The sequence below is a fragment of the Rhizopus microsporus genome (assembly GCF_002708625.1).
Source record: "Rhizopus microsporus ATCC 52813 unplaced genomic scaffold scaffold_9, whole genome shotgun sequence".
NCBI classification, from domain to species: domain Eukaryota; kingdom Fungi; phylum Mucoromycota; class Mucoromycetes; order Mucorales; family Rhizopodaceae; genus Rhizopus; species Rhizopus microsporus.
In genome coordinates, this window is record NW_019671924.1 from 23,689 (window position 1) to 33,820 (window position 10,132).

At 37.5% G+C, this 10,132-nt stretch overlaps 6 protein-coding genes across 6 annotated transcripts; 1 reads left to right on the forward strand and 5 right to left on the reverse strand.

Annotated features, from left to right (window-relative positions):
- The first annotated feature begins 24 nt into the window (after positions 1-24).
- RHIMIDRAFT_215598 (guanine nucleotide binding protein, alpha subunit) lies at positions 25-1,436 on the forward strand. Its single transcript, XM_023607289.1, has 3 exons — positions 25-251; positions 304-640; positions 694-1,436. Exons 1-3 carry the CDS (start codon positions 134-136, stop codon positions 1,295-1,297), a joined length of 1,059 nt encoding a protein of 352 aa, XP_023465652.1. The 5' UTR covers positions 25-133; the 3' UTR covers positions 1,298-1,436.
- Positions 1,437-1,805: 369 nt separating this feature from the next.
- On the reverse strand, positions 1,806-2,220 carry RHIMIDRAFT_283646 (uncharacterized protein). The gene has a single exon (XM_023613137.1). It carries the CDS (start codon positions 2,197-2,199, stop codon positions 1,822-1,824), a length of 378 nt encoding a protein of 125 aa, XP_023465653.1. The 5' UTR covers positions 2,200-2,220; the 3' UTR covers positions 1,806-1,821.
- Positions 2,221-2,329: 109 nt separating this feature from the next.
- RHIMIDRAFT_138079 (Dna2-domain-containing protein) lies at positions 2,330-5,578 on the reverse strand. The gene is made up of 7 exons (XM_023605649.1): positions 5,537-5,578; positions 5,132-5,481; positions 4,980-5,066; positions 4,160-4,928; positions 3,701-4,106; positions 2,889-3,645; positions 2,330-2,834 (listed from the first exon to the last, which is right to left on the reverse strand). Exons 2-7 carry the CDS (start codon positions 5,417-5,419, stop codon positions 2,709-2,711), a joined length of 2,433 nt encoding a protein of 810 aa, XP_023465654.1. The 5' UTR covers positions 5,420-5,481; positions 5,537-5,578; the 3' UTR covers positions 2,330-2,708.
- A 16-nt stretch (positions 5,579-5,594) lies between these two features.
- Positions 5,595-8,031, reverse strand: RHIMIDRAFT_215604 (BOP1NT-domain-containing protein). The gene is made up of 4 exons (XM_023607290.1): positions 7,887-8,031; positions 6,358-7,840; positions 6,119-6,306; positions 5,595-6,064 (listed from the first exon to the last, which is right to left on the reverse strand). Exons 1-4 carry the CDS (start codon positions 7,991-7,993, stop codon positions 5,803-5,805), a joined length of 2,040 nt encoding a protein of 679 aa, XP_023465655.1. The 5' UTR covers positions 7,994-8,031; the 3' UTR covers positions 5,595-5,802.
- RHIMIDRAFT_283648 (uncharacterized protein) lies at positions 8,009-8,323 on the reverse strand (the record flags this gene model as incomplete). The annotated part of the gene is made up of 1 exon (XM_023613138.1): positions 8,009-8,323. A coding segment is annotated over one exon (315 nt), but the record flags the coding sequence as incomplete, so codon positions are not given.
- A 1,031-nt stretch (positions 8,324-9,354) lies between these two features.
- Positions 9,355-10,132, reverse strand: RHIMIDRAFT_138102 (uncharacterized protein). The gene has a single exon (XM_023605650.1). The coding sequence runs from the start codon at positions 9,942-9,944 to the stop codon at positions 9,549-9,551; it is 396 nt and encodes a 131-aa protein (XP_023465657.1). The 5' UTR covers positions 9,945-10,132; the 3' UTR covers positions 9,355-9,548.

Genomic DNA, 10,132 nt, shown 5'->3' on the forward strand with positions numbered 1-10,132 from the left:
TTAAACTTTATTTTCTCCTTAAATCCCCCCTTGTTTTTTTTGTGATGTCTCCTTAAAAAAAGCTTATTATTACCAACCATGACAATCATCTTTTTTCTTTCTTCTTCTTCTTTAATCTTTAATAATAATAAACATGGGTTGTTGCCAATCGACTGAACAAGTTGAAGAAAAACAAAGAAATCAAGAGATTGATGCTCAAATAAAACGAGATAGAGTCACTATGCGAAAAGAAATTAAAATGCTACTCCTTGGTATGTAGGTTATATTAAGGGTCTTTGATGTACTAACATCATGATATGTAAGGTGCTGGTGAATCAGGAAAATCAACTATATTAAAACAAATGAAATTAATTCATGATGGAGGCTATACACCCGAAGAAAGGGAAAGCTTTAAAGAAGTCATATTCAGCAATACACTACAGTCCATGAGAGTCACACTGGAGGCGATGGATAATCTCGGTATCCCATTTAGGAATCCCGAGAATGAGCTGCATAAAAGGCTCATTATGGACGCTCCACCGCAGATTGACTATTTGGGCCATGAATTAGTAGAGGCTATTTCATCACTTTGGGATGATCTGGGAGTGCAGGAATGTGTCTCAAGAGCAAACGAGTATCAACTGAATGACTCTGCGAAATAGTAAGTTGATGTTTTCTTTGTGATATCTTCTTTACTCATTTTTCTTTAAAAAGTTACTTTGATTCTATCCTTCGTATAGGTCAACCTAATTATATGCCAAGTGATCAAGATGTCTTGAGATCAAGAGTGAAATCTACTGGAATCACAGAGACTACCTTCGTCATCGACTCACTTACATATAGAATGTTTGATGTTGGAGGCCAACGATCAGAAAGAAAGAAATGGATTCACTGCTTTGAAAACGTGACAGCCTTGATGTTCTTAGTGGCTATATCAGAATATGATCAAGTGCTATTTGAGGATGCAAGTGTGAATAGGTTACAAGAATCACTGACACTATTTGACTCCATCTGTAATTCGAGGTGGTTTATCAAGACATCCATCATCTTATTCTTAAACAAGATTGATTTATTTCAAGAAAAATTACCAAAATCGCCTCTATCACATTATTTCAATGATTACAAGGGAGGCAATAATTATGATGCGGCTTGTCAGTACTTGCTGGAAAAATTCGTTTGTTTGAACACTAGAGCGGATACAAAACAAATCTATACTCATTTAACTTGTGCAACAGATACAAAACAAATCAAGTTTGTCATGAATGCTGTTAACGATATCGTAGTTCATGATAATCTACGAAATGTTGGCTTATTGTAGTAATAATAACATTATATTTATATTCCCCCTTTCTCTTCTTATTTATGTATACTTATGTCTGTTTGTGTGTCTCTGTGTGTGTGTATAGTTATTAAAAAGATGATATTGTTTTCAAAAGATAAAATGCTTAAAGTAGTAGAAGTAATAGTCTATTTTATGTACATTCATGAATATTTTGTAATATTTCATTCTTTTTTAAAATGGCCTGTTTTCCTGTAAAAACCTTGTGCTCTCTCTTCTTATCTGTTGTATTGTTTACTTGTAAAAGATTGTCGTGTATCTTTTCGGAATCTCTTGGTAAGGTATAAATCTATACTATTGTTATCGTTATTGTTATCAGCTTAATCATCATCACTCTTACCCAGCCTTTCTTCTCCAACACGTCTAATAGCTGACAATAGGGCGAAGATACTCTCAATGTACTGACTGATCCAACCAGTACAAGTTTATGCTTTGCTCTTGTAATGGCTACATTTAATCGACGCCAGTCTCTTAATAAATCACCACACTAGATTATATAAGTATCAATAAAGTCTATTTACACAGCCATGATGTTTTCTTACATTTCCTTGAGTATTGCTTCGAACAAGTGAAATAATCACACAATCTTTATCTCGTCCTTGATATTTATCAATTGTTGCAATTTCAATATCAGTTTCTCCTTCAAAATAACGTGATATTGTTCTCAATTGCGATCTGTACACAGAGACAATAGCCAATTGCTCCTCTTTGACGCCACATCTTAACAAGGATTCTGTTACCTGATAGATCAGCTTTCCTTCTTTTTCATTGTGTAGATAACTTCCCCCAAACTCTCGGGCTTCATTGGCTGGAACTAGATCTGTGTTGACAAATACGACATGCTTTCTATGTACAAGCTGTGAGTATATACATACATTCATTTAAAGTGGATTGTATATTACCTTGGGTCGAGGACATCATGTATCCAGCAATTCGATTGGGGGTATATACATTGTTCATTTGACGCGTGAAGTAATTTCAGCTCATGTTCAAAGTGAGGTATAGATAAAGATTTTGTAGAAATTGAATGGTTACCGCATTTTAACTTGCCATCATAGACAAGTATATTGGCCACTTGCATAATGTCCTTGTTCATGCGGTATTGGTATTCTAAACGACTGATAGACTCAGGATGAGCCTCTGCTAATATAGCAAATAAAGACTTTTTTAACCCCTTCTCACCAGCCTGTGTATCACGCACGATAGGCGGGAGTTGATATAGGTCACCCACTAGAATAAACTTGTCTGCATATCGAATAGGACCTATACACATGGGTAGAGTAATCTGAGATGCTTCATCAATAATGCAGTAATCGAAATGTCTTTTTTGCAACATTGCGCTTTACAAAGGTGGTTAGCTTTGAAACCTGGGTTATAGTATATGTGTCACTTACTGTCCAATACCAAGGCAAGTGACTCCAACCACTCTTTTAGAATCATAAAATATTTTCATCTCTTCTACTGTTGTTATATTTCTATTAAGAGACGGCACACAGTCTTTCATGCTTTGCATCACCTTACATTAAAAACAGGTTAGTAACGGGGCTGTATATCAACTTTGACTTCTTACTTTATCAATATTTCCTAATCTCAGTACGTCAATTCCTTGATCACGAACTTTTGATAACACATTATCTAATGCAGTATGAGTAAAGGCTGTCACTAGGATTGTCTTATTCATTCCAACAAGGTATTTTATGATCTCTGCCGTCGTGGTTGTTTTACCAGTTCCGGGCATTCCTAGAATCAAGTTGTAATCCTTTGCTTGAAGTACTTTGGTAATCACGTTTCGCTGATCAGGATTTAAATGAGAACTTATAGGCATCGTAGGCACAACAGTTGTATCAAAGGCTGGTTTTTCAAGATCAATGATAAGCTCTCTCAATCGTTGAGTCCTTTCATCACCTGTATTGGCTACAAGTGATACTAGATTATATCGAAGCATATTCATCGCAGTAGACATTTCGTCCTTATCAATTCGATATAATACATTGCTATCCTTGTAATGCTTTTCAACGTCTGCTCTATAACGAATAAACGTCTGGAACTGTTGGTTGTTTAATAAATCAAAATCTTCTGATCGTTTTGGTGGGCTACGAAGAGGTTCGTTCAAACCGAGAATAATCTCGTCTGCTGTCAGAGAGGATACATGGCCCATAGCAAGGCTGATGTGTCCTTCCATGCTAGATACCACTACGGCATCACCAATAGATAGGTTACAGAAGAGAGGTTTATTTGGTTCAGCTCGAACAAAGCAATATTTCCACTGTGCTATCTCTGGAAGAATTTCACTAGCAGAAATATTCAGCTTTAGGTTTGATATACATCTAATGAGAAACAGTGAGTATTGCTCAAAACTATAGTTTTCTATTATCGTTTTACCTTCCTGACTTTTCTCGTTCTTCGGCCGGTTGGCTCCAGATCTCTTTACGAAGATAATCAATGTCTAGCTCTTCTTTGTCTAAAAGCTGCCACCAATGTTTAAAAAAGCTAGATGTTTTCGTTGTCATATGATTTGTCCTTTCTTCAAACAGTTTATAGAGACCACTGGATACCCCATTTCCTTTTTCAATAGCCTTGTGATAAATGGTACAAGCATCAGCTAGACAACAGTATTGGCAGGTATGAAAGTTTTTAATCATTGGTGGAATCACCTGATGACTATATAGAGCGGATGCCAGTTCATTTCTTGCAATGATCATAGAAGCTACCTCGTTACGTAAAGCTGGTACTAAGTAAAGACTGTTTGTTTTTGAATAGTAAAGGATTCCCGCTCCAATGTCAATATCTTTTATATATAACGTGAGTATTGTAAACACAGACTATTTTACTAGTCCTTACCGTATCTATCACTCATCAAAAGGGTATAAAGCACAGTCTGTGCTCGGTTTGTCAGAAACTTGGATGATTTACCGGTTTTCAATTCAAAGGGCACAGTCAACACCCGATTGATCGGACTCATCTTTAGCTGCACAGAAGCGTCAATCATTCCTTTCAATCCGTACGTTGGACTCCATAGATGCTCTTCAATATCTAGGACTTTTGATATAGCCACTGTTTCACATCCTAATGCTTTAGCAGCGTCTGGGCCTTTATCACTGCTCACGCGCGCATTTGGTTTCGGCTCATTACCAACAAACATATTTCCAAACTCATGAATACTTTCTACATACTGGTTTAGCGCTTCAAGAGTCGTTTTCTCATCAACATCGAGCGTATACAGGTTTTCTAAAGAGGAAGCTACGATCTGTTCCATTTCTTCCTTGATGCTCTCTATGGAAAAGTCACCAGTCAACAAAGCGTTTTGTAAGACACGGTGAAGAATGCTGCCATGGACAAGTGCTTCTGTACATTCAGTCACGCCTCGGATCTTGGTCTGTAGTATGGATCGTCGTAGGCAATGATAGCTCTCGGCCACTGTTGTACAGGAAATAAGGCGATCTGGATGAACAATAATGAAGTTTTTTCGTTGATCAATAATTACTTCAGTGGTGTTGTTGGTAAAGGGAATATGGACAACATTGCCTACTGATATTGTCGTCTGTAGCCAATCATCTCTCAATCTAGCTGTGATGGCCGTGTTGCTGTCTTCTTGAATTAATGTAAGTACCTGAAAAAGGTTGTGTCAGTTATGTCCCTTCTATTTGAAAATAAAATAAACCTTTTCTGTAGCAACTCTATCGGAAACCTCAAAGGTATTTGTCGTTATGTTGGCAACCAAATAACGAGTAAACTTTTTACGCTTTTCCTATAAAAATTATTCCTCTATTAGTAAACATGTATACATGTATCACTGGTAGCATAAAGTATTACCTCAGCAGGCACTGGCTTCTTGATCTCGGTAACCACTGTCTTTTCTTCAGTTACTGTTACTGCCGTTGTTGAGGATGAGGCCCTTGATAGGATTCCAAGTGATTCGTTTACAACTACTGTATTCATCGTACCCTGAGGCGATCTATCTTCCTGTCTATCTAAAGCTTGAACGAGTTCCTCAATCGGAATATCGTCAAACAGATCATCCGAATTGCTCACTTGTCTTTGCAATAGTGCCTGTGCTGTTGCCTTCTCAATTTGAGCTAGTGAAATATCGTCATTGAACATGGCATCGTCGTCATCATCGTCTTGCTGAATTGTATTGATCAAAGGTTGATTAGATTGACAACCTAGATTAGACATAAGCCACACTTAAAGATCAAATACGGAAAAGTGAATGTATACCATAGCTCAACTTTATACGCTTATTTGGGGAACTGATCTTCATTTATCATTTACTCTATCAATAAAAAAAAAAAAAGATAAAGCAATTGAAGCGCGAGCTTTTTTTTTTTCCTTTTTTTGTACGTGTGTTACTTTGACGCGTGCTATTGTTGTTGTCAAGACAACCAATCACATTTTTATTGTTTCTATGGTAAAGAGAAAAAACAGGTAGGAATGGAGAAGGAAAGAGATGAGGATGTTGATGATGTATATATAAATTAGTATTTTTATGTCCAAAGTCTAAAAGTACCATCAGAACCAGTAGAGAAGATCCATGGCTGTGTAGGATGGAATTCAATGTTCAAGACACCAAGACTATCCTTAACATCATGTCCTCTCAAAATCTTTACAGGAACAATCAAGGGATTTTGTAATAAATCATTATAGACCATACCATAGAAAACTTGAATGGTGCCATCATCAGATGAAGAGGCAAATAATGGGTATCGCTTGTGGAACACAACTTGACGGACGGCCTTTGTATGATATCTATAAATGGAATATGAATTATGCCGTATTAGCTTATCTTTTTTATGAATTTACCTTAGTGACTTGTATGGCCTTGAGCTAAGATCCAAATCAAACCAGCACACTCGTTTATCATATGAACCAATAATGACATTATCACCACCTGGATGAATGTCAATACTAGAAACCCACTTGACGCTCGTTTGCAATGTCTTGACTAGTTGTTGTTGCATCAAATCATAGACACGAACATAGATTTGAGTCTAAAATAACAAGGTTTAGTAGATGAAATTATCATGGAAAAACACACTTACAGCAACAAAGAAAATGGGCTTGATAGGATGGAATGCAACCTTTTGAACAAGACCCTTGAGACGTTTGAAAGGAGCTTGAGTTTGATGTTTTGATACTTGGTGAATGAGTACAGCAAGGTTCTTTGCGTCAGGTGCAACTGTGGAAACATAGTCACCCTTTCTATGCCAAGTGATCTGCTTAACAGCTTGTGAGTGCTGAATGAGAACCTTGTAACCATATTTCTCCTCATCTGCCTCGCTTGCTCTGATCCAAGACACATTCTGTTTGCTTTCTGCGGGGTTGGCAAATCCGGCCTTTGTAAACTGATCAGTATTCATGGCCTGTATAGGAGAGCAGAGTTTAGGAGGCGAGATCAGATGAACATCACCATGGCCAACAGAAATGGCAAAGAGCCAGACATCAGGGTTAGGACACCAAGCGATGGCATGAATGACAGCTTCAAATTTCCACATGGCAAGACAGCGACCGGTTAACACTTCCCACAGACGACAGGTGTGGTCATCAGCACCGGAGAGTGCGTACAAGCCATTTGGATGGATTGATAATGAACGAATACGAGCGGTGTGTCCTTCGTAGGTAAGGGACTGTCTTGTAGGGAAGGGACGAAGATCCTTAGGGCTTGGCAGCTTAGGTATAAGCGACTCAGGATCAATATCCAAACGGTTCTTGCGAACACGAGGAGCCAAGTAGAGATCAAGGCAACGTTGGAATCTTTCTTGAATGAACTTGTCATAAGCAGGAACATTACGGAGGCTGGAGTATTTCTTGGGAAGGTAGTTCTTTGGTCTATCTTCCTCGTCCATCTCATGCCATTTCTTTGTCTCTTCTTCATCCAAAAGGTATTCCTCGGGTGGGTTATAACTTTCATCATGTTCAGGTAATTTCATCTTGGGAGCAGCAATGTGCATAACGTGATCTTCGCGAGGAACGTCATCGTCTCCCCAAAGGTTGTAAAATCTAGGCTTTTCATCCTTTGGCTTACGAGGCACAATACGGCCTTGACGAATAGCACGAACAATCTTCATGATCTTCTTTGCTTCCCATTTAGATGGAATAAATCGACTCTTTGGTTCAGGGCGTGCTGATAGTGGCATCACTTCTGTCTTTGATGTGAACCATTCTACAGTAGGCTCATATGGGTTGTAGGTGGAATCGGGAATAATACCTCTTTGAAGACGCTGGATAATATCCAGTTCCACGTCGTTAAGCACAATATCTTTGCCTTCTTTATCGCTCTTTACAGTCTTCCATGATTCAGGGTCTTCAACTGTAGCCAAGAATTTATCGAGTTCATCAGCAGTCGCAGGCTTCAAGACCTTTTTGCCGTCAATGTCATAACCAATGTGTGGTAGATCCTTGTACCACTCAAGAGGAACATTACCAATTGTATTTTCTGTCTCTTCGGTGGACGTATCACTGTCATAATTAGCTTCAATATCTGGTAGCTTTTCCTTTGAATAGCGTTGGCGATATGGAGGTGGGCTATTAACAATGAGTAACCATTTTTAGATAAAAGTTTTAATCTTACATCTTAAATTCCTTTTCTTCTTCTTCGTCGTCGCTTTCATTTTGTTCTCTTTCTAGCTCTGCTTCCAATTCTGCATCTTCATCGATTTCCTCTTCATCCTCATCCATATCATCCTCGTCCCCTTCTTCTTCTTCTTCTTCTTCGTCCATGTCTTCACTGTCAGCCTCGTCTTCATCATCATCGCTAAGATCGATTTCAGGGAATTCTTCAATGTCTTCGTCATCGTCATTCTCTTTTTCAGATTGTTCTTCTTCATCGTCAGAATGCATATCAATGTCAACACTTCCAAACTCTTGATCGCTTTGTTCATCTTCTTCCAACTCTTCAGCGCGTCTCTTTAAAGGCTTTTTATCTTTGCCATTTTCTACTTTCTTGGCTGTGTTCGTAGCAGTTTTACCATTGGTAGCCAATGTTGCTGTCTTCTTTCTTGGTGCCATGAGGTTGATGTCAAAGTAGAGACAGTTTTAAAGGAAAAAAAAAAAGTATCCAAAATATTAGGAGCTGTGGCTTTGAGATACAAACAGCAGTCACGCACAATAGTGACCTAAAATAGCCACACAATGAATTCCTATGTTTTTATCCAATCTTCGTTCTCATTTTTTCTTTGCATTGTTTTTATATACATGTTCAACGTTTACAGAGAGCATAAGATCTTATCTATGATCAATTCTATTTTATATTAACCATCTCTTAAATAAAGCGCTAGTTAAACAAAAGAGTTTATACTTATTTATTTCATTAGCAAATATCAATGTTACCCAAAAGAGTTGGTTATTGAAGTATAAACACATGTATTTAGCAAGCTAAACCCACTCAGTTTATGAAAAGTCTTTCCTCTTATTCTGCATAAGCTTTAGCATGCAAAGAAATAATACAAGACGAATAAATTCTATGCTTCAAATTAATAGTGTTGATGTTTGGTCTGGTGACTGTGTTCACTTGATAAATAGTCGACTTTTGGTAGAGTCATTTCATACAGCGTACAATGAAGCTTTTGCTAGAAGCTACAGAGTTATGTATAGTTCAAATGGTAAACATCATGTTGTAGAAGTTGCTATTACAAATGTTAGGGCGGAAAACATAGGTTCCATTGATTGGGCTCCTATATACCATCCCACATGCTTTAGTATTTCTCCTGAATTTTTTACAGATGACACGTTAGGCAAAATCGTTCGAAACAGCAAAACATTCATAAAAGATGATCTATAAAATGTGCTTTGCTATCTCTCTCTCTGATATAAAATACGATGTCATCATAATTACACGTGATCTTGGTTTTTTTTCTCTTTCTACTTCTTCTTGAAAAGAAACAACCCAGGATGGTTGAAAAGCTTTGTTGGATGGCATCATAGGTAATGTATAGAGATAGCGCACGTAGGATTAGTCTAACTTCTGATGTGTTTTCTGGTGCATGTAGCGTTTCCTTATGAAAAGAGTGGCACGAATGGTGTCTTGAATCTAACAAAATCCGCAACAATTCCCAATAGATTCAATTCTATCATAAAGAAACATTTGTAATCATTTTGGCTTTACAATGACTCTGCTGTTAAAAGATGATGAATACAAGATTCTAAAGGCAACCAGTACTTGTGACAACAAAGATATGCATAGATCAGTTCAAGATATTAGCGCATTTTGTGATGGTTCTGAACTTTCTTAAAGTTAGCAGTACAGAAACTGTAAGTATACAAATGACTTTGTACTTTTTAAAATTGTTAATATTTTCTTTCCTATATTTAGATACCACCTCTGGCATCGCGATGCTTTGAAGGGCCTCCACCACGAAGATTGGTATCGCGTCAATGTATATGGGGACCTTTTTGACCTTATCTTTATTAGCCAATCTGGATATGTAGCAAAGAGATACGATAATATGTTCAAGAAATTGAAGCTTACACTAATATAGTGATGGATAATGCATCCATTCATAAGCATGAGAACATAAAGAAATATATTGAATATCGAGGATATAAATGTGTGTATCTTCCTACTTACTCTCCTGAGCTTAACCCAATAGAACAGTTCTGGGCAGTGGCGAAAAGTAAGGTAAAGCGCCATAGGCTTTTGCAGGAAGACACTTTATCAAAAGTGTGGAGAAAAGTCACTTCAAAGGTTTCGTTTCACATTCTTACAAGTGCTGGGATAATTGTCGAAACAAAGAACCTATGTAATGGCCATAACGACTTTATCAAAAGTCAATAATGCAATGGTAAACAAACAACAACAACAACAAAAAAATAAAAAAA